A 23,463-nucleotide genomic window follows, 5' to 3' on the forward strand; every position below is an offset into this window, starting at 1 on the left:
TTCGGGGGCGTGGTTCTGGGTGAACAGTTGTTTCCCCATTACAAAAAAGTTATATTTTTTCTAGACTTAAGTTTGCATTACCTTAAGAGGGCTATTTTACTATGAAATGCTAAATATTTCAAGACTAAAGACTAACATGCAACCACAGCATAAATGCATGCGTGTAAGAATAGTTTGTGCAAGGTGTAGCTTTTATTACATAACATATGTTATTGTGGGGCTGGGAAGGATTGAAGCAGGCTATTATAGTGTATATCTAGTGCTTGACTTGTACCGGCCCCTCGAATGTTCTACTGCTTGAGCTCCTAATCCTCTTATAAAATATTAGCTCAAAAGTATTGTGGAGCTCCTGCACCTAAAAATATACAGTACCGGCACCAAACATTTGTACCGACACCTAGTTTAGTCCAAGTAAAGCACAGTGTATATCCTATATACCTCCTTCCAACATTCAATCATTTAATTAAAGGTGAAAATAATATTGTGGAAAATTCTATGGCCTCCTCTCCATCATGACCCAGGAGAGGCCAGTACAGTTTACAAAGATGTTGAAGTCTGGAAGTCATGGACATAAAAGTGCTGCCCAGAACATTTGAGGGGTTTTGTATAATTGTTATCATTCTCAAACATTGATTTTAAAGCACACTGAAAGTACTCTCATAGGAATACCATTCAATGTAGTAGATTTACCAACAGAATTTTTATAATAAAGTAAAATAAATTGAGAGCAGGCAACATATTTGCTCAACATTATTTATTTATATGAAACAGTAAATAATTGTATCTGTTATAGTGCACAATCTGTAAGTCATCCTGAAAATAAACAATGTATCAAACTCTGTATACTCATTCATATTCTTCTCTGGTTAGTAATAAAAGTTCATTTTCTTCATGTATTCGTTAACTGACAATCCCCCTTTCTGTAACTTGAGGCACTTTCTTATTGAAGAGGCTCCATTAGACTAAAGATGTCTATCTTCACTGTAAGGTGACTGTGTGTTTACATGTGGCCTTTGGATGAGTGGACAACAATAGTCATTAATGTTTTCAATCACGAGTGGAGAGAGGGAAGCAAATATATTTCTGTTCATTTGCGCAATCTCCACCTCCATGGCAGAAATCGCTTGTCTGATCTAGAAGAGGAGCGGAGCTCTTTGATCTGTTAGTGGTGAAATGGTAAGGATCTCTTAGAGTGGTGGGATTAGGATGGCATCTGATAATGGTCTGAAGAAGTGGCATCTCCATTATGTTAAAGGGCAGTGGTGGCCATACTGCTGGGGGTGGAGCAGGGTTCCTCAACACAGGATGCCTCATCACCTGCATGAAGCATAAATACAACTTACTCTTCACCAATGACAACTCCACAATCAATACAGTGCATTCAGAACGTTTTCAGACACCTTGACTTATTCCACGTTTTGTTACATTACAGTCTTATTCTAAAATTGATTAAATATTTTCTCCCCTCAATCTACACCCAATATCCCATAATGACAAAGCAAAAACAGGTTTTTAGAATTTTTTGGCAAATTTATTTAAAATAAAAACCAGAAATAACTTATTTACATAAGTATTCAGATCCTTTGCTATGAGACTTGAAATTGAGTTCAGGGGCATCCTGTTTCCATTGAACATCCTTGATGTTTGTACAACTTGATTGGAGTTCACCTATGGTAAATTCAATTGATTGGACATGATTTGGAAAGGCACACACCGGTCTATATAAGGTCCCACATTTGACAGTGCATGTCACAGCAAAAACCAAGCCAAGAGGTCGAAGGAATTGTCCGCAGCATTGAAGGTCCCCAAGAAGTGGCCTCCATCATTCTTAAATGGAAAAAGTTTGGAACCACCAAGACTCTTCCTAGAGCTGGCCACCTGGCCAAACTGTGCAATCGGGGGGGAATGGCCTTGGTCAGGGAGATGACCAAGAACCCGATGGTTACATTGACAGAGCTCCAGCGTTCCTCTGTGGAGATGGGAGAAACTTCCAGAAGGACAACCATCTCTGCAGCACTCCACCAATCAGGCCTTATGGTAGAGTGGCCAGACGGAAGCCACTCTACAGTAAAAGGCACATGACAACCCGCTTGGAATTTGCCAAAAGGCACCTAAAGGACACTGACCATGAGAAACAAGATTCTATGGTCTGATGAATCCAAGATTAGACTCTTCGACCTGAATGCCAAGCGTCAAGTCTGGAGGAAACCTGGCACCATCCCTACGGTGAAGCATGGTGGTGGCAGCATCATGCTGTGGGGATGTTTTTCAGCGGCAGCAAATGGGAGACTAGTCAAGATCGAGGGAAAGATGAACGGAGCAAAGTACAGAGAGATCCTTGATGAAAACCTGCTCCAGAGCACTCAGGACCTCAGACTGGGGTGAAGGTTCACCTTCCAACAGGACAATGACCCTAAACATACAGCCAAGGCAACGCAGGAGTGGCTTCGGAACAAGTCTCTTAATGTCCTTGAGTGGCCCAGCCAGAGCCTGGACTTGAGCCAGATTGAACATCTCTGGAGAGACCTGAAAATAGCTGTACAGCGACGCTCCCCATTGAACCTGACAGACGTTGAGAGGATCTGCAGAGAAGAAACTCCTCAAATACAGGTGTGCCAAGCTTGTTTTATTTTCATTTTTATTTAACCAGGCAACCTTTATTTAACTTGTAGCGTCATACCCAAGAAGACTCGAGGCTGTAATCGCTGCCAAAGGTGCTTCAACAAAGTACTGAGTAAAGGGTCTGAATACTTAAGTAAATATAATATTTAAGTTTTTTATTTGTAATAAATTTGTACACCCCCCAAAAATAGAATAAGGTTGTAACATAACAACATGTGGAAAAAGTGAAAGGGTCTGAATACTTTCCGAATGCACTGTATATACAAATTACACACATCTCGATCAACACCACTCACACGTCAAATCACTGTCAAGTTAGCAGTTTCCCCTGTTTTGACCCTCCCCTCTCACCATGCTCCTGCCTGGCAGGGATGTCCATCTCTGTAACCTGCTCCTCCTCCTCCTCCTCCTTCTTGTCTTCCACTTTCTCCTTTTCTTCCTCCTGCTTGTCCTTTGTCTCACTGGAGGCCTGCAGCTGCTCGCTACTCTCCTCCTCCTACGTAAATTTTACATGCAAACTTGTTTACAGTTTAGAACACTGAAATCTAAGGCACTATTTATACATGCATAAACCCATGATCATTATCATTACCTCAGAGCTGCAGTCTGCATCTAGAGGAGGACAGTCCTCATTCCGGAAGCCTTCAGGGGCCTCGACAATGATTTCTATAACATCGTCCTCACACGCATCACTGCTGAGGAAAGCAAAAAGGAGAATATTACAGACCACAATCTGACACACTTAATCTGACATTCACACACAGACTCTGACTCACTCTGTGTAATACAAAATATTGAGCAAACAGTTCTGTCTTATGAAATGGATATGAAGGACTTGGGCACATTCAAAGAAGTGTGAGAGTACAACATTAGAAAACAACACTATGCAACTTCACCCAGTATTATACAAACTAAATCCACCATCCAGACTCAACTAAATTCACGTACCATTCCACTTTCCAAACACTAGATGGCAGGATGAGTTCAGTTAGAGCCTGATACATAAGAGAAGAGAATGCTGACCTATCAGCAGAGTCCCTTGTCTTGTCTTCCTTCTCTTGTTCCTTCTCCTTCTCATCCCTCTTCTGTTCATCTTCTTCCTCCTCTTCTTCATCATCATCAAGGTCAGAGCAGTTGAGAAAATCAAAGCTCTCCAGGGCAGTCTCAACTTCCTGAGTGAAGCTGGAGGACCGACTGTGAGATCGACCCTATGGAGTAAATAGACTTAGTACACACATCACACAATTACATGTCTACCCACACACCTGTCACATACACTCACAGTCACTGTCTCTTCTGGTAGTGTTAGCTCTTGTGGCTGGGTAGATTGGAGTCTTTGATTGTGTTCCATGGAGGACTTTTCCTCCCTCAGTCCCTCTCCCAGTACACGGTCTGTGGGAAGAGGCTCTACTCCAGCTCTAGGCTTCTCAGCCTGTAGTGTTGAGGCCGGAGGAGCATCACCCTGATCCACTGGGGTTGAAACACATGACTCTGGGCCCCTAGATTCAGGCAAGTCCAAGGCTTCATGCATGTCCTGGTTAGAGCAGTGAGAAGCCACACAGGAGACTTCAAGGTCTAAGCGGGGTAGGGGCTTTGGCGTTTCAGAGGACTCAACTGATTGGTCAGACAACCTGTTAGTCGAAGCACAGTCTATGGCTCTCTCACTGATATGGCTGAGAGATCGAGAACACTTCAAATGGCCATTCAGCAGTGTACACTTCACAGAATCTGTTCCACCAAATCCCTTGATGGCGCCTGGCTCCCCTTCCTCATGATTGGACGAGAGGGATGGGGTAGAGACGCTTGATTGGCGGGGGTTGAAGGAGATCTGGATAGTGGGTGTGGTCTGCAGGCTGTGAGTGGCCATCATCCTGTGTGTGTGTCCCATGGCTGGGCTGGAAGAGTCGTCTGATGATTCAGAGGAGTTTGACCAGACTGTACCATTCTCCAGCTCCCCTGGTCTCCTCAATAGAGACTACAGAGAGTGATAAATGAGAGAGGGAAGGGGTGGGGGCAGAGGAAATATATCATCAATAATAGCCAAGTCCATCTGACAAAACATGGAAAACAAAAATATATTTATTTCCATCTGGAAAGGAGAATTGAAATTCCTATTTTGATGACCCGGTGTTGCTGTCATACACTTAACTTGGCTAAAACACCATTAATGACAGAACAATTATACCAGAACTGCACACTGAATATACACTTTAAATACAAACATGATTTTCAATATATCTGAATGTCAGGACAAAATAATCAAATTCCCTAGATGGCACTGCATTTCAGAAAATTGCAATGATCATACTTCATGGACCAAGGCTCACTCACTGGCTAGTTCACATTTACCAAGTACAGAACACTGAAAATCATGACTTGACTACCTACAAACCACCACACACTAACCAGACCACCATATTTCAACTACAGACAATCACACTTCTTCAACTGTATGCAGCCACACACCAACTGTGAGTGGACGCGGCTGGGTGGAGAGAGCCTGTCCGCCAAGGTGTCACGGAACACTTCCAATGTTGACCAACGTTGGCCCAGTCTGGCCCTGCTCCGAGGAGAAATGCTCTTCAGCGCGGCGAGGAAGAGGAGGGAGAAATTGGACTACTACTCAACCACTATTAAACAGCTAAGAGAACCACAGCTACATTCATACTCATTTCTGGTCTCACACATATCACTGGTACCCTCATTCACCCCACAACCAGATCTCCACTCTTCACACAACTCACTCCTATCCTCACACACTTCTCTCCTACATTTACATAGCTCACCAATACACTCACACGGTCCACAACCCGATCTTGTACGCTCACACACTCCTCTCCTACACAGCTCACTGATACACTCACACACCTCTACTACAATCACACACACACCACTTCTACCTCTACAAAAACAGCAGCCAGGGAGCAGCTGAAACAGAACAAACTAATAATAGCGAGTAGTAATCAATGGTTATAATAACAACAATAAAACAATACAATATTTAGGTTTTCCAGCCAATTATGAACTGCTGACTTAAGCATAGGTTAAAGCTGGGGAGAGAGGTAGGGAGGACAAGGTATGACTCACATAAAACACCTGCTCGCGCATGGAAGGTGTGTCTGGAGGGCTCTGATTGGACAAAAAGCGCTTGGAAACCGTACTGGAGGACGAGGTCTGGTCATCTTTATCAAATGGACTGAGAGAGAGAGAAGGATAGTGTGTGAGAGAGCGAGAGAGAAAGTGAGAGAGGGCAATATAATTACATTAGAGATGTATATTATAGAAACAGCTGTATTGTGTGTTAATACTACTGACAAATGTATGAGTCAGTCTTGACACAAACAGTACTCTTTCTCTTCACAAATGGCCTGGTTTGGCTATCACCGATAGAATGGGGAGGTAGATGAAGGTGGAACAGGGGTTGAGGTGGAGGGAGGTGAGACAGGGCAGGGAGGTGAGACAGGGGGATGAAGTGGTAAAGAGGGATGATTGAGGTGAGACTGACCTCCAGTTGACCTCTAGGTTCAGTTTTACTGTCCCCAAGTCGTTGATATCCACGGCAACCGTCTGAGGCAGCGGACAGAACAGGTCGAGTGTCTCACAGGACACGCTGCCAACCACCACGTGATTGGCCAAGCTCTTCAGCTCAGTCACCTTAGCAACCATAACGGACAAACAACCACAGTCAGTTGAATGGTGGCGGCAAGTGATGTTTTTTAGGACTATTGTTAAGTTTTGGGTATTTTTGCTGTTTGTGTACAATAATGTGATAATAACATGGCAATACAGTAATAACATATAGTTATTATAAACATGTTTATAATCAATATGTTATTATAAATACAAACACGTTTATCCAGAGTTAATTACAGTAAATACTGATTTGATAATAAACGCTATCATGCTCCATCCAAAGGGCTTTCTCACCTTGATTGACAGGAGCTCTGTGATGAGAGGCAGGAAGACGTTGTCCTCACTGTCCCACACCTGTTTACTGCTGACCTCCACACGACCTTTCATCCGCCAGCGCTGACGCCCATAACGCATCAGGACCTGGGGGTCAAGGGTACCATCAGTGCCTCATGTGTGTGTGCATACTGTATGTGTGTATGTGTCAGTGTAGGTGAGTGTGTGTCCATTAGCTATTCTCACCTCATATTGGTCTCCTGCACACAACCGTGCATAGCCAACCAGACCTGCAATACAGGAAACATACAGTTACAGTACATAACATATGCACACAGGGAGAACACTAGAATGAGAGAGAGAAAGAGAGCGAGGAGGTGGTAAGAACAGATGGGAGTGAGGGCCAGAACAAATTGGTGGGAGAAGGGGGGGTAAGTGGAGGGTGAGAAAATGACTCACCTTTCATCTTGATGTGAAACTCTCCCATCTGGTTCTCCAGTTCACTCTCCAGGGAACACATGTGCTGCAAAAAGAGTGAGACGAGAGAGAGAGAGAGAGAGAGAGGCGAGAGAGAGAGAATGAGCCATTCATATCAATATTAATCTGTGATGTTTGTTGTCAGAGCAACATGACATTGCGGTCAAACTCTTATTTCTGATAAATTACTTATTTCAAGACTTACGTTCCATTATGTAAATGGCTATTTTAAACGTTAAAAGGCTCTATGAAAGAGCAAATAGCCTTGTTCTCTAACATGTCTCCCCAGTGTACCCATAAGCTCCTGCCCCCTACCTCAGTGTACTCCCTGTAGCCCCTGTTGGCCTCATTCAGGCTCTCCCGTGCCTCTTTGCTCCCTGTGGCAGAGTTAAAGGCTGCCACCATCTTGCTGGCCCCATCCCGCAGCCGCCGCTGCATACAGTAAGCATCGTACAGCTCCTCTACCTGGAACGTTACAGCAACATTACAGCTGTGCAGAAACACTATGGTGATACAGACCTGTAAAGCTCCTTAATCTACCAAAAAGTATTAGAGATGGTTACACTATAACAAAACAGAGTTTACTCGTAGTTACAACATTATGACAACACTATGACAAATGTATGGCTAACAGGTATCTTACTGCACTGCAGATGCACACACACACACAAAGTCATACCTTGCTGAGGTGGAACTCCAAGCGACGCATAAATCTCTCAATGGCCTTCACTTGCTGATAAAGCACAAAGATCAAAGACAAGTTATTCAGCAATTAAATCACCCCAAAATGTACATATTCATTAGTTTATTAATAGAGTTGTGAATTAATACAGTCATCTCCCCTGGTGTGATTGAAACCCACCTTATCCAACTCATACAGAGACCCCTGCAGAGAGAGGAAGGGAGGCATATAACAGTTAACATCACCTTGCACACAGTATTACTCTAACAGAGTGTCCTGAGAAATTAAACGTCCCCTAAGTCGGATGTTGCGAGAGGCATTGGCTAGTGTGGTGATGATGGGTTAGTACTGGTGTGATTGGTGGTGTGTGTTCTCACCAGACGGCCATTTCTCTTGCTCTCTCTGATCTGCTGCCCCAGGCTGTCCAGCTCCAGCTGGTGGACCTGCAGGAATGACCTGAGAACACAGCATTGTGATGTCATTTCCTGTTTCACTTTGAACCATTTCCTGTCTCACTGTTGACCTGTCTGCTACAACAGCCAGGCCAGTTGTGTGTGTGTGTGTGTGTGTGTGTGTGTGTGTGTGTGTGTGTGTGTGTGTGTGTGTGTGTGTGTACTCACTGTAGGCCTCTCCTCAGTGCAGAGTACACCTCGTCCAGCCGCTCAGGCTGAGGTATTTTAGGGGTTGGGTTCTTGGTAGAACCTGTAAACATCCTGGTTCTTTAGAGGGCGATGCCGTGAACTTAACACAGAGAGAGAAAGATACTTTGTAATAGACATAGTGGAGTACTGAAGATTAAGAGAGAGACAATAACACACACACATGCAATGGTGTTTGCTTGTAGTTGCTTCATACTCCACAGGGGGTGAAGAGGATAAGTGACTAGTACACACACAAGCAGCCAGACACACACAGACACACGACTGCCAATGAGTAGATTTGGCTCAATGAGGAAGATAAGGTCACAGTTCACAGACACTGCAGGATGGACTTGCTTTTGTCTGTGTGCCAGCCGTCAGTGTGTTACAGCATTCAGGTGTGGAGAGTGTATCTATGTGTGTGCGTGTGTGTCTTACCTGTGGAGTTAAGGTGGACCGCCCCTACTGCATGCTGGGAGGATTTAGCACAGTGGGGTGGCTTCCACAGATCCTAGGACACGTCCTGTATGTAAAGGAACAGGAAGGAAGACATTACAGGTTGCACACACACACTCTCTTTCTCCCCTTACTCTCTACCATACTCCATCCCACTCCATGGCTTATTTTCAAAAGCATCCTTTCCTAATATCCTTTCCTTTCCTTCATTTTTATTTCACCTTTATTTAACCAGGTAAGCTAGTTGAGAACAAGTTCTCATGACCGTTGATGAGAAAGGACTAGATAAGTGATATTGTAGAAGACAAAATGTGTATGGGGAAGGAGAGCCATTTAACAAATCAAATGTATTTCAAAATCAAATCAAATTTATTTATATAGCCCTTCTTACATCAGCTGATATATCAAAGTGCTGTACAGAAACCCAGCCTAAAACCCCAAACAGCAAGCAATGCAGGTGTAGAAGCTCGGTGGCTAGGAAAAACTCCCTAGAAAGGCCAAAACCTAGGAAGAAACCTAGAGAGGAACCAGGCTATGAGGGGTGGCCAGTCCTCTTCTGGCTGTGCCGGGTGGAGATTATAACAGAACATGGCCAAGATGTTCAAATATTCATAAATGACCAGAATGGTCAAATAATAATAATCACAGTAGTTGTCGAGGGTGCAACAAGTCAGCACCTCAGGAGTAAATGTCAGTTGGCTTTTCATAGCCGATCATTGAGAGTATCTCTACCGCTCCTGCTGTCTCTAGAGAGTTGAAAACAGCAGGTCTGGGACAGGTAGCACATCCGGTGAACAGGTCAGGGTTCCATAGCCGCAGGCAGAACAGTTGAAACTGGAGCAGCAGCACGACCAGGTGGACTGGGGACAGCAAGGAGTCATCATGCCAGGTAGTCCTGAGGCATGGTCCTAGGGCTCAGGTCCTCCGAGAGAGAGAAAGAAAGAGAGAAAGAGAGAATTAGAGAGAGCATACTTAAGTTCACACAGGACACCGGATAAGACAGGAGAAATACTCCAGATATAACAGACTGACCCTAGCCCCCCGACACATAAACTACTGCAGCATAAATACTGGAGGCTGAGACAGGAGGGGTCAGGAGACACTGTGGCCCCATCCGATGATACCCCCGGACAGGGCCAAACAGGCAGGATATAACCTCACCCACTTTGCCAAAGCACAGCCCCCACACCACTAGAGGGATAGCTTCACACACCAACTTACCATCCTGAGACAAGGCCGAGTATAGCCCACAAAGATCTCCACCACGGCACAACCCAAGGGGGGGCGCCAACCCAGACAGGAAGACCACATCAGCGACTCAACCCACTCAAGTGACGCACCCCTCCTAGGGACGGCATGGAAGAACACCAGTAAGCCAGTGACTCAGCCCCTGTAATAGGGTTAGAGGCAGAGAATCCCAGTGGAGAGAGGGGAACCGGCTAGGCAGAGACAGCAAGGGCGGTTCGTTGCTCCAGAGCCTTTCCGTTCACCTTCACACTCCTGGGCCAGACTACACTCAATCATATAACCCACTGAAGAGACGAGTCTTCAGTAAAGACTTAAAGGTTGAGACCGAGTCTGCGTCTCTCACAAGGGTAGGCAGATCATTCCATAAAAATTGAGCTCTGTAGGTGAAAGCCCTGCCTCCAGCTGTTTGCTTAGAAATTCTAGGGACAATTAGGACAGACCATAGCCTAGCTCCCACTCACTTACTTCCCCTCCTTCCCTCAGAGCTTGTCTGCTGTGTCGTGTCCAATGCTATGTGGCTGCATTGTACATAGCTCAACAACCAACACTGACTCCAGAAAACACTCTGTGATTGTGCTTCCTCCCTCCCTCCCTCTCTCTCTCTCTCTCTCTCTCCTTTCCTGTTCCCCATTAGCCCGGTTCCCCCCCCTCCCACATCCAATCCTGAATACAGGAAGTCTGATGGCTGACTCTACACAGGAAATTCTACAGAGGAGCTTGGGCCAGGAATATAAAACCATCTGTGTGTGCAAGTGTACACATATGAGTAGGAGTGTGTGAAAGAGTGTAAAACTGCTACTCTTCCTCCTGCTCATATATTCAAGGGATTTGTTAGATTGCATGTGTGTCCACTGTGTCATACGCATTACACACACACACACACACACACACACACACACACACACACACACACACACACACACACACACACACACTTCAAAATGTTCTGGTTGGAGTTCTCTGGAAAAAGAGAATCCAATAACAGTCTAAACAAGCAAGACACCAGCCACATGTACAGTCACCATGAACAGAGCCTCTCCAAGAACAGAGCGTAATAAGCATTACAGCCACCCCACAGGGTAAGTGTCTTAGCTATGATAAGAACAGAGCGTAATAAGCATTACAGCCACCCCACAGGGTAAGTGTCTTAGCTATGATAAGAACAGAGCGTAATAAGCATTACAGCCACCCCACAGGGTAAGTGTCTTAGCTATGATAAGAACAGAGCGTAATAAGCATTACAGCCACCCCACAGGGTAAGTGTCTTAGCTATGATAAGAACAGAGCGTAATAAGCATTACAGCCACCCCACAGGGTAAGTGTCTTAGCTATGATAAGAACAGAGCGTAATAAGCATTACAGCCACCCCACAGGGTAAGTGTCTTAGCTATGATAAGAACAGAGCGTAATAAGCATTACAGCCACCCCACAGGGTAAGTGTCTTAGCTATGATAAGAACAGAGCGTAATAAGCATTACAGCCACCCCACAGGGTAGGTGTCTTAGCTATGATAAGAACAGAGCGTAATAAGCATTACAGCCACCCCACAGGGTAAGTGTCTTAGCTATGATAAGAACAGAGCGTAATAAGCATTACAGCCACCCCACAGGGTAAGTGTCTTAGCTATGATAAGAACAGAGCGTAATAAGCATTACAGCCACCCCACAGGGTAGGTGTCTTAGCTATGATAAGAACAGAGCGTAATAAGCATTACAGCCACCCCACAGGGTAGGTGTCTTAGCTATGATAAGAACAGAGCATAATAAGCATTACAGCCACCCCACAGGGTAAGTGTCTTAGCTATGATAAGACAGTAACACAAAAGGATTAAAGGCTAAACTTTATCTTACTAGCGAAGGCCAAACCTACATTAACACAAAGGTTCAGTAAATGAGCTGAGGCGAGGCTAAAACTCCACACGCCTGTAGATGAAACTGACATGACGACTCAGCAGTAGCCTACCTTTTACACAGAACACTCAAACAGTGTTAGTTACCCTTACTCCACCCTGCATCTTTATGGTTGGGTGTTTCTGTGAGAGAGTAAGTGGCTGGCAGAGAGAGAGGGAGAGAAGGACGGATGGACAGATAAACTAAAATAATCTTAATCTGAAGCCTATTTAATGTACAATAATATAATGTACACATGCAACCTCTACCATCACCATGGAACTGTCCAAGTGATTTCTGGTCTAAGATTGTGAAATCCTTAGACCATGATGAATTCCAAGCGTCCAGTTTAATCCTTAATCCAAGCCGGACGCTGAGAGGATTAGCTTGGGTTAGTCAAGGTCAGGTTTAGTTTTGGATAGAGGTGTGGTTTGGGTAACAAATCTGATAAATGAAGGCTGTCTTTATTACATTTTATGGATTCTTTTTTTTAACCAGCCAACACATTCACTAACATAGACATACACAAACACACATAAACAAAACACAGCAGCCCCCCACATACACCTCTCATCTCAGACATTTTCCTCCAAACACACACATCCCGAAACTCAATTCCTGCGAGTGCCACCTCTTGATCCAAGTGTAGACTGTAGTAGATCTATATTTGTGATGTTTGTTTTTCTCTGTGTGTACTCCTTTCTTCACCAGTGTTGGTGAGCAGCTGATTGGATCATTAGCTATTATTAATCCTCTACACAGGCGACTCGCACAGAAAGGACAGATTGTAAGAATTACCCCACGAGGCTGAGTTTCCATAGAGCTGTTCCCACACACTCAGCAGGCCAGCGCATGAGCAGCAGGTCACACTCTCACACACGAAGCCATACTCTACGGACTTTATGCAAACCATCCAATATTTATTGACCGTCCTGCTGTAACCTACTGCAAGTCTTACCCCACTGTAACTTTGCAATATTTACAAGACATAGTTAGCCTTCTTGTGAACGATCTCCCTAAAAAGGGTTCGAATTACAGATTATAGTAATAATGTAGTCAGTGAAGAGATTAATTCAATGATACCATGAGGTCATCACTGTGAGACAGTGGCCTTGCACTGTTGTGTATGTGGAGCTCTGTCAAATCCATTCTCCACTGCACAAGCAGGGCCATGCTGTCTGTTTTGACAATGGTGGCAAAAGTTACATTCTGGGTAGGGGTGATGGGGACTGGTCCCCTGCATGAATAAACTCTAACACAGATTATAAAGGAAGGACCATGTGGAGAGATGTAGAGAAACCCATAGACAGATTGACAGACACCCAGTGGTGTGAAAAACGCATTTGGAGTATTTTGGATTAGAGATTACGGGATTATCGTCAAAGACACAGACATACATGGACGACACAGGCCATGGCGAACAACTCCAAAAAAGCGTATTTACGCAGCGTTTAGGATGCTCCACTGAGTTGGAACATGGCCTCAAATCTTGCCACCCAGTAAACTCGAGATCCTGGACTCTTGAGCCAGTGTTTGTGGATGTTTTCACCTCTGTGTCACCAAAAATAAAAGTAGGATGTATTGTCGGTCACGATATGGGTGATAACCACAGCATGACATCTCCGTCCATCCCGGCAAAATTTTACAAACCCCCACTGTCCGGTAGAATGTTTTATTTTTTTATTTAATGACATGACTCTTTCAATTTGAACAAAACCAAGCCAAGTTAAAAACGTTTAGTAGCCTACCAGAACATCTACTTATGAGCACTGGCTCACACTGTCACTTTGCCACATAGCGGAAGAGTTTGAGAAAGCCGAAAATAACACTGTAAACTGTAAATTACACTATGGATGCAACCCCCACCCCATTAGAAAATGAAGGGGAAATGATTCTTACAAGTTGCTGTTGTTACATACATGTCCATAGGACCCGATGTTTCAATCGCCGCTATTCCGACCGGAGCACGAGAATCCGATGTTTCGATGTGAGAATAAAAAGTTTGGCCTATCCTATTTCAGCATGGGCGCTGTCCTGCTATCCTTACTCCGACTCCCAACAAATTTTTCACTTTGTCACTGTCACTCTCTCCCATCTCCTCCTCCCCCTCCCCCTCTTCTCCTGGCGACGCCTCGGGGCTTAAACCCCTCCCCCAGTAAGGGGTGTGGCGGTCGGGGTAAACGGAAAAAGCGCGTCTGTTTGTGACTATACATTTCCCGTTATATCTCGGGAATAGGAAGAGGAGGTGAAAATAAGTTCTCCATAAACATCGACGACGTTTCAGGATTTGCTTGCAGTGTTCTGGAGCCATCAAGCGTCGCACATACCCATCTGCACTAGGGGCCAATAGAAACAGATTCTAGCACATATTTATTTCCTTCTCTCTCTCTCACACACACACACACACACACACACACACACACAGAGAAACACAATGTTTAATACAAGGTTGTATGTGCCATGTGTGAATATGCTATAGCCTTAATGTGTGTCTGCGCATTAAGGCACTACCTTTTTTCCTTCTCAAGTGCAGCGAACACCCGAGTTATGTAAGCGTTTTGTGCAGAGAGGTTGAGAGGTCAGCCAGTCTCTCTGAGCGTGGGTATAGTTCTTCCTATACTGAATTATTCAACAGGTCTGATTAATATACTCTTCCACAGCATAAACTAGGACGCCGAAGTTTGTGCTGTTTCCATGACAACACAGTATGTGGTCGCTTACGTGGTGCTAAATATAGAACTGTTTCACATTTTTTTCTTACACCAGTATAGTGGTTCACACAGAGATCCTAATAAATTACTAGAAGGGCTATGTCATAAACCCTCAAAGTTCCAGAAAGGTGTGAACATGGCAGCTATATTGGTCAGGGAGATATCCAAACCAGTCTAATTGGAATGAATGGCAGTAGAGGTATAATCAGAGGTTTACTTATGCAGGAAAATAAAAGGTATGTAAACAATTAATCTATATCAGCACAGGGGCTGAAGAGGTAGCCTAACATCTTTATGGAACACCTAACATGTTAGATGTCATCCCTAAATGTTTATTTTCTCAGAAGAACTGTTATGGGAGGGTGGAATATATGCAGAGGGCTACCAAAGGAGTAAGATAACCACAGAACTTTGAAAATGAACAGGATTTCTCTGCTCCCCCCTTTCATGGGACTTAAAGGTTCTCTCCCTCTTATAATGAATCTGTTGCCTAACTTTCTTTCATAGCCAGCAGCCTAACAGGGAGTCCCCACCGTGGAAGTGTCCTGACCTAGAAACTGTTCCCTCAGGGAGGGACCAACTGTATAACAGCGGGGTCATAAGACACACAAGTCTAGAGGTGACAAGAGCATGCTGACTAGTCTGTGTTGTATAGCTCAATCTAGCCTCCATACACAGTCTTCCACCATGTTGCTCACATCACAAACATCAAGTCCTGACAGATCTGAGAAGGGGGTCAACAAGAATCTAGGGATATGAGCAGGGAACTGGTTTGGAATTGGGCAATGATATCTACTCTTCTAGATCAGTGTACTGACCCTGAACACTCAAGAACAGAGTTTCACAATCAACACCAAAGAAATGAGCACATACAGATAAACAGTTGAATTAATAAAAGCTCTTTAATAACAAAGTATTATCCTGTGATCAAAACAACACAAAAAGTAAAATGCATATCGTACATCAGTAACTGGAACAGTGGAAATTTTGCACTTACAATCATTACCACCTGACCAAAGGTTCCTTGTTTTAAACTATTATTTCATAGGTTAAACATGAACTACCCACTCACTGCCACAGCACCAACCACTGCTGTCAATAACACAGTACAGCAGTGCTCACTAACCTGGCATAACCATGAGTGTCTGTGCACTGCACCTCCAGTGAACTTAATGAAATGCACCTTCACACGCTCCTCCTTGAGTGCAGTCCAACATAATAAAACCACAGCAGGACTCACACCACATAGTCATGAAGTCAGCATTTTAAAAACAGTTGGCTAAAAATCCCATTAGTGAATTTTCATCCCGAAGTATCATCTTCCTCCTATCGCTTTCATCTGAAGAGAGATACAGATAAACAAACAATCAGACTGGTGTAGAGGTGTAAATGAGTTCAGTAGATAACCTGAACAGGTAACAGTGTAAGGATGAGTGGTCTAACCAGTTGGAAGGGACAGGTTTCTGGTCAAACCTGCTTGGGGGGGGCTAATAGAAAGTAATGTCAACTAAAAGATGTTGGACCCCACTTGTTAAGTGGTGGTTGTGGGCTGAGGGGAGGTTCCAGGTTTCTGTGGTCATCTGACTGTTTTCTCAACTGGAGCTTGGGGATAGAGTGGAGGTTGTGTGTGTGTGTGTGTGTGTGTGTGTGTACAGTATGTGTGTGGGTGTTCTGACCTGCAGGTCAAGGGGTTGCTCCAGTGACCCTCCCAGCTTCTGCAGAGCTGCACTAAGGCCAGCCCTCAGAGCCCTGTAGTCCGGTTGGTCAGAGTACTGCAGAGCCATCACCTGAGACAGGTACACCTGCAGAGCACCTGATACATAATATACACAGATGCATTATATCCCATGAACACACACAAAACATATTATGCTGCATAAAAAAACAAATCACTAGAAAACTGGACTTACTCAAGACTTTCTTCTGTCCGAAGCAGTGACTCAGGAGACCTGGAACATCCTCCATGTACCTGGACCATTACAGTGAAGGGTCAGGTTTGGCCACTCACTCAAGGCTTTACCATTTTATAAATACAGAATAACATTATCATAATGGCTTTGTTGCCATAGTGAGGAGCTGGCTCTCACCTCTCCTTCTCAGTAGCAACGCGGGCTGGAGTGTGTGTGAGGGAGGTCCATGGCAGTGCCCCTGTGTACCAGCGCAACATGCAGTAACCCAAAGCCTGTAGGTCACTACGCCGAGACGGACCTAGAGGTATGATCACACACAAGTACTTATGGTTGGTTAGAGGCAACTTGTACCTCCTCCAAAGTATCTGAAGGACTGCAGATGATTGACAGGCTGTAGGATGACTCACCTGCTCCCTTGTGAGACTCCAGGCTTATAAAATCAATGGCTCCTTCATGTGGTGTTCGGCTGCCCTCACGGTACTCCACATGCCGGCCACCAGGACAGTACCGGAAAGCATGGCAGTACCCTGCAAGGTATACCTACACACATGCATACAGGAGTAAGAGTATAGTAGAGGGGTCTGGCAGCTACACAAAAGTACACAAACACACAACTATACAAACACACTCTAACCTGTGTTTGTTGTGCTGGGCTGATGTAGATGTTTTCAGCATGGATGTCTGCGTGAACATACTCATTTTCATGGATGAACTCCAACACATCCAGCTGGGAGAGGAGGGAGAAAGGCAGAGTCAAACAGGAAGCACATCAGATAGGGAATCCTATTTTCAAGTCCTATCATGGCCTCTATATGAGCCTGAGAGAGCACTCACTACTCTGCAGGCCAGCTGAAGGACCGCTTTCTCAGACAGGAGCCCCTCCCCCTCATCCATGAAAGACTGAAGACTCTGGCCCATGCTGGAGAAAATCAAAAACCTGAAACAAAAACAAATCAAATCTTATTTGTCACATGCGCCAAATACAACAGCCCTTAACCAACAATGCTTTAAGTTAAGAAAAAAAATTAAATAAGTGGCAAGTAAAAAAATAGATAAGTAGAAAATAAAAGGAACAAATAATTAAACAGCAGCAGTAAAATAACAAGCGAGGCTATATACAGGGGGTACCGGTACAGAGTCAATGTGTGGGGGCACCGGTTAGTCGAGGTAATATGTACATGTAGGTAGAGTTAAAGTGACTATGCATAGATTATGAACAGAGAGTAGCAGCAGCGTAAAAGAGGGGTCTGGGTAGCCCTTTGATTAGCTGTTCAGGAGTCTTATGGCTTGGGGGTAGAAGCTGTTAAGAAGCCTTTTGGACCTCGACTTGGCGCTCCGGTACCGCTTGCTGTGCGGTAGCAGAGAGAACAGTCTGACTACACATTCAAAACACACATACGAAAGCAAAAACACACAAATCCCCCATATGTACAAGCAGGCAGCAAACACACATCTCAGTGTACACACACCTGTAGGAGTCTGCATGGAGACCAAATCCTACACAGGAAGGAATCCCAAGGAAGTCCATCTTGGCATGCTTTATCCACTTGTCCACTAGGGGGAGACAGCATCAAAGCAGTTAGAAAGGCTCATTAGTAACTAATAGAGCCTCTACAATGTGCTTCCACCACCAGTAGTCTAGTCAGTCATACACAAACCAAACAATTCCTCCTACTCTATACCTCAGCTTACATGGCCACCTATGGGTACCCATCTGAGTTGCCCATTCACACAACAGTTTGCAGCTTTGCATTAATATAAGGATGTTCCAGCCAAGTAGAGCCCAACGGGCAGTGGTATGAAGTACTTAAGTAGTACTTTTAAGTATTTTTACTTAAGTCGTTTTTTGGGGTATCTGTACTTTACTATTTATATTTTTTGACTACTTTTACTTCACTACATTCCTAAAGAAAATAATGTACTTTTTACTCCATACATTTTCCCTGACACCCAAAAGTACTCGTTACATTTTGAATGCTTAGCAGGACTGGAAAATGGTCTAATTCACACACTTATCAGGTGAACATTCCTGGTCATCCCTACTGCCTCTGACCTGGCGGACTCACTAAACACATGCTTCGTTTGTTAATGATGTCTGAGTGTTGGAGCGTGCCCCTGGCTATCCGTAAATAATAAATGATCCCATCTGGTTTGCTTAATGAAAGGAATTAGAAATGATTCATACTTTCACTTTTGACAGTTAAGTATATTTTAGCAAATACATTTTCTTCTGATACATAAGTATACTTAAAACCAAATACTTTTAGACTTCTACTGGGTGACTTTCACTTGAGTCATTTTCAATTAAGGTATTTTTACTTTTACTCAAGTATGACAATTGGGTACTTTTTCCACCAATGCCTATGGGGTAAACATCAGTGATCTGCAAGCCCTCTCTGTGACCTGCTTATGAAAGGATTTTGTAACAATCTATGCCTTGTATTCTTTAGAGCTTCTGTCAAATGTGTAACTGTACGGCCAGACCTACATAAATGCGTAGATAGCTAAGGTAAGAGGATGGGTAATGCAGTCAGGGGTCCGTTTAGAGCTGTAGTCAAGCTGAGGGCTGGCCAGGTATACGAAGGCAGATGACACTCACCAGATGAGGGCTTGGCAGCTCTCTGCAGGAAGTTCAGCTCATTAAACATCTTCCCGTCCTTAGCCCCCTGCAGGAGAACAGACATCAGTATTCACCACATAACACGCAAACCAACACTGTAGCCAACATAATCATTCTATATTAGAGAACACAGTCTGTGCAGTTGCACTCACTAGTTTGAGGATGTGCTTGTAGTCACTGGAATTGGCACCTTGCCCATTCTGCTGGACTGGGGAGAGATTGAAGACAAGAAAAAATAAATAAGTGTCTGATTAAATCACCCTGGTCCATGTTAGACACCATCCTGTGTGAAAGTATTCTTCAATCCTGGTCCTAGGGGTCCTACAGGGTGTTGCAGATATTTGTTCCAGCCCAGTACTAACACACCCGAATCAGTGAATAGTCAACTAATCATCAATATGTGTTAGTACTAGCATGGAACAAGAGCCTGTACACCTTGAGGGTACCCTGGAACAGAATTGAAGAAGAGTGCAGTGTGACCTCTCACCTCCATAGAACATCTCTGCATCGCTCTGACTCAACAGTTTTGCCAGCCTCCATTTCCTGCCAGTTGTGTCACAAAGCTCCTCCCCTTCCTGCAGTGGCTCCACAGCACACGCCCGCTTGGCCTTCTTTGCCTTCCCCTTGACTACACACACACAGGAACATGCATATATACATGCACACATACAGTTGAAGTCAGAAGTTTACATACACCTTAGCCAAATACAATTAAACTCAGTTTTTCACAATTCCTGACATTTAATCCTAGTAAAAATTCCATGTCTTCGGATCACCACTTTATTCTAAGAATGTGAAATGTCAGAATAATAGTAGAGAGAATTATTTATTTCAGCTTTTATTTCTTTCATCACATTCCGAGTGGGTCAGAAGTTTACATACACTCAATTAGTATTTGGTAGCATTGCCTTTAAATTGTTTAACTTGGGTCAAACTTTTCAGGTAGCCTTCCACAAGCTGACAGAGCTGGTGTAACCGAGTCAGGTTTGTAGGCTTCCAGGCTCGCACACACTTTTTCAGTTCTACCCACACATTTTCTATAGGATGGAGGTCAGGGCTTTGTGATGACCACTCCAATACCTTGACTTTGTTGTCCTTAAGCCATTTTGCCACAACTTCGGAAGTATTCTTGGGGTCATTGTCCATTTGGAAGACCCATTTGCGACCAAGCTTTAACATCCTGACTGATGCCTTGAGATGTTGCTTCAATATATCCACATAATTTTCCTACCTCATGATGCCATCTATTTTGTGACGTGTACCAGTCCCTCCTGCAGCAAAGCATCCCCACAACAAGATGCTGCCACCCCCGTGCTTCACGGTTGGGATGGTGTTCTTTGGCTTGCAAGCCTCCCCCCTTTTCCTCCAAATATAATGATGGTCATTATGGCCAAACAGTTCTATTTTTGTTTCATCAGACCAGAGGACATTTCTCCAAAAAGTACAATCTTTGTCCTCATGTGCAGTTGCAAACCGTAGTCTGGCTTTTTTATGGCGGTTTTGGAGCAGTGGCTTCTTCCTTGCTAAGCAGCCTTTCAGGTTATGTCGATATAGGACTCGTTTTACTGTGGATATTGATACTTTTGTACCTGTTTCCTCCAGCATCTTCACAAGGTCCTTTGCTGCTGTTCTGGGATTGATTTGCACTTTTCACATCAAAGTACGTTCATCTCTAGGAGACAGAACACGTCTCCTTCCTGAGCGGTATGACGGCTGCATGGTCCCATGGTGTTTATACTTGCGTACTATTGTTTGTATAGATGAACGTGGTACCTTCAGGCGTTTGGAAATTGCGCCCAAGGATGAACCAGACTTGTGGAGGTCTACAATTTATTTTCTGAGGTCTTGGCTGATAACTTTTGATTTTTCCATGATGTCAAGGAAAGAAACACTGAGTTTGATGGTAGGCCTTAGAATACATCCACAGGTACACCTCAAATGATGTCAGTTCGCCTATCAGAAGCTTCTAAAGCCATGACATAATTTTCTGGAATTTTCCAAGCTGTTTAAAGGCGCAGTCAACTTAGTGTATATAAACTTCTAACCCACTGGAATTGTGATACAGTGAATTATAAGTGAAATAATCTGTCTGTAAACAGTTGTTGGAAAAATTACTTGTGTCATGCACAAAGTAGATGTCCTAACCGACTTACCAAAACTATAGTTTGTTAACAAGACATTTGTTTCAAAAACTAGTTTTAATGACTCCAACCTAAGTGTATGTAAACCTCCGACTTCAACTGTATGAGGGAGGAAAAAAGAACACAAACTATGAGGCCAGGCTGTTGGGAGTCATGTGTTTTGTTAGTTGTAAGTGGCTGTAGTTTAGACTCACCTGTGGAGGGGGACCTGGGGAGAGGTGAAAAGCCAGGTGAGGAGGCAAGCTCCACAGACTGTACCTCTTTTATTTGTTCCACTTTTGGGGTGCCAGCACATCGTTTCCGTGGAGACAAAACAGATTTGTGGCTTTGATCTGCTATAGGGAGGACACACGTTTTCCATTTGCAAAAAAAAAAAAAAATAGCATCAATGTGACAATTACATTTCCAAAGCCCGTCAATGGCTACGATCATTACCTTTCCTTCATTACCACTGATGATAATCATACTGCCCCTGTCCCCTTACCTGCAATATGTTTTGGGGAGGCAGTGACAGGAGGACTGGTTATACTACAAGGAGTTTCCTCGCTCCAGGCCACGGGGACTGAGTTACGGGTCCTACGGAGTGGGGGACGGGTCGACACAGGGCTGGGGGTGGCACAGACGAGGCCTGTAAACAAACGAGAGATGTGACAAGTCCATATTTTAATCTCCAGGAAGAGAACCGCCCTCCCTGCCCATTACCTTCTGTGTCCCAGCCAGTCAGCTGTGCTGTGCTTGGAGTAGGACTGCTTGCATTAGCAGTCATGGTTACACCATCAGTGACATGAAGCTGAAAGTCTCCAGAGGAAGCAGCCTCCACAGGTCCAGAGGGGTCCACAACACACTGCAGCTTGTCCCCACAGGAGGGGCAGAACCGGAAGCCAGGTTGTAGTTTGGTGCCACACTGGGGGCAGAAGTGGAAAAGCATCCTGGCAACACAAAATGAGTTTTACAGACAGACAAGAACATGCTGTTTAACACACAAACGGAGCCAGAAACTTTAGCTACACAAGGTTTTGCCCATGATTGATGACTGTGAGCTTTTGAACATTTAAGGGCAATGTAGCAAATAACATTTTGTTTACATTTTGGCTTAACTCTCAAAGCTGTGATCACAACGTTGATAGCTAAGTTAGTTAACTAACATTACAGAACGATGTCTAATCAGATGTTTAAAATCAGGAACCTAGCTATAGCTAGGTAATGTAGTTCTTTCCTCTGAAACACAAGGTGACATCCTTTACCATACAAATATACATAGAAAACCAAGCTAAAAGCTAACGTTGAACCTAGTTAAAGGCTCACGCTAGCTATCTCAGCGGTGTTATTAGCTAAACAAGTTTAGACAGCTGCCCTCTGTCTCCTATCGCTAGCTAGCGAAATAAATTGGTCTAGCTTCAGCTTGTCCTGGTCTGGTACCTTGCTCTTTACAACCACAGGTACCTAAATCTGTTAATAAAGATACATCCAAGGGGTTTCTTATTTCTAGTACATTGCAGAGACTCACCTGTGGAGGGAGACCCGGGGAGAGGTGAAAAGCCAGGTGAGGAGGCAAAATCCACAGACTGTTCCTCTTTTATTTGTTCCACTTTTGGGGTGACGTCGTTTCCGTGGAGACAAAACAGATTTGTGGCTCTGATCTGCGGATAGGGAGAGCCACGGAGAGAGAAGATATATATATCAGACAAGCTAAAAAATACGAAGTTACTGTGTGAGCCAGTAGACAAAATAACATGTCAAAGTGGTGGCGACCGGAAGCGGGGGTGTAATCAATAGCAAAACAGTTGCGTTTTGCAACGAAAACGGGAGTTTATTAGACAAATTCATGAAGGTCCCGCCCCATTTTGTTTGCTTCCTTCCAGAAACGGTCATGCATGTACATGTATTTACCTGGCGTGCCTGAGGGTGGCGCTGTTAGTAATTACTACATGTTATCATCTGTACGACATCAGATAAACGTTGTTCTTTTACACGCCTCAGTGTGCTAATATACACTGCTCAAAAAAATAAAGGGAACACTTAAACAACACAATGTAACTCCAAGTCAATCACACTTCTGTGAAATCAAACTGTCCACTTAGTAAGCAACACTGATTGACAATAAATTTCACATGCTGTTGTGCAAATGGAATAGACAACAGGTGGAAATTATAGGCAATTAGC

General features: G+C 44.1%; 2 protein-coding genes across 10 annotated transcripts; both read right to left on the minus strand.

Moving 5' to 3' along the window:
• Positions 1-739: 739 nt before the first annotated feature.
• Positions 740-14,037, minus strand: LOC106562234 (rho family-interacting cell polarization regulator 1). Of its 7 annotated transcripts, XM_082957799.1 has the most exons (19): positions 13,818-14,037; positions 10,003-10,126; positions 9,459-9,703; positions 8,764-8,848; positions 8,308-8,428; positions 8,065-8,143; positions 7,868-7,891; positions 7,685-7,738; positions 7,321-7,470; positions 6,988-7,051; positions 6,775-6,818; positions 6,550-6,675; positions 6,128-6,276; positions 5,710-5,818; positions 3,905-4,597; positions 3,646-3,830; positions 3,215-3,317; positions 2,974-3,118; positions 740-1,317 (listed from the first exon to the last, which is right to left on the minus strand). In XM_082957799.1, exons 5-19 carry the CDS (start codon positions 8,397-8,399, stop codon positions 1,250-1,252), a joined length of 2,085 nt encoding a protein of 694 aa, XP_082813925.1. In that variant the 5' UTR covers positions 8,400-8,428; positions 8,764-8,848; positions 9,459-9,703; positions 10,003-10,126; positions 13,818-14,037; the 3' UTR covers positions 740-1,249. The 7 variants fall into 7 exon arrangements, with proteins under 7 accessions (XP_082813925.1, XP_082813924.1, XP_082813927.1 ...); XM_082957798.1 differs by lacking the exon at positions 10,003-10,126 and having other exon boundaries at positions 9,514-9,703; XM_082957801.1 differs by lacking the exon at positions 10,003-10,126 and having other exon boundaries at positions 3,215-3,314.
• A 1,475-nt stretch (positions 14,038-15,512) lies between these two features.
• Positions 15,513-23,089, minus strand: vrk3 (VRK serine/threonine kinase 3). Of its 3 annotated transcripts, none has more exons than XM_014126918.3 (15): positions 22,808-23,089; positions 22,003-22,229; positions 21,785-21,928; positions 21,495-21,632; positions 19,647-19,787; positions 19,312-19,367; positions 19,139-19,205; positions 18,009-18,093; positions 17,374-17,476; positions 17,174-17,266; positions 16,947-17,079; positions 16,717-16,837; positions 16,540-16,598; positions 16,306-16,442; positions 15,513-15,968 (listed from the first exon to the last, which is right to left on the minus strand). In XM_014126918.3, the coding sequence occupies exons 2-15, from the start codon at positions 22,226-22,228 to the stop codon at positions 15,945-15,947; spliced, it is 1,527 nt and encodes a 508-aa protein (XP_013982393.2). In that variant the 5' UTR covers position 22,229; positions 22,808-23,089; the 3' UTR covers positions 15,513-15,944.
• Between the last annotated feature and the right edge of the window lie 374 nt (positions 23,090-23,463).

Source organism: Salmo salar, chromosome 11 (genome assembly GCF_965601325.2).
Source record: "Salmo salar chromosome 11, fSalSal1, whole genome shotgun sequence".
In the NCBI taxonomy this organism is placed as follows: Eukaryota; Metazoa; Chordata; class Actinopteri; order Salmoniformes; family Salmonidae; genus Salmo; species Salmo salar.

Bases quoted from the DNA above. Each gene is read 5' to 3' on its own strand.
- LOC106562234 (XM_014126973.3), bottom strand. From the start codon at position 8,399: ATGTTTACAGGTTCTACCAAGAACCCAACCCCTAAAATACCTCAGCCT. The intron at 7,471-7,684 runs GTATGACTTTGT...GTAACGTTCCAG, and splicing joins TGGAGTTCCACCTCAGCAAG to GTAGAGGAGCTGTACGATGC. The intron at 1,318-2,973 runs GTGAGAGGGGAG...TGCTTCATGCAG, and splicing joins CCCTGCCAGGCAGGAGCATG to GTGATGAGGCATCCTGTGTT.
- vrk3 (XM_014126918.3), bottom strand. From the start codon at position 22,228: ATGCTTTTCCACTTCTGCCCCCAGTGTGGCACCAAACTACAACCTGGC. The intron at 21,929-22,002 runs GTAATGGGCAGG...GTTTGTTTACAG, and splicing joins GACTGGCTGGGACACAGAAG to GCCTCGTCTGTGCCACCCCC. The intron at 16,443-16,539 runs GTAAGTCCAGTT...ATTATGTATCAG, and splicing joins CGGACAGAAGAAAGTCTTGA to GTGCTCTGCAGGTGTACCTG.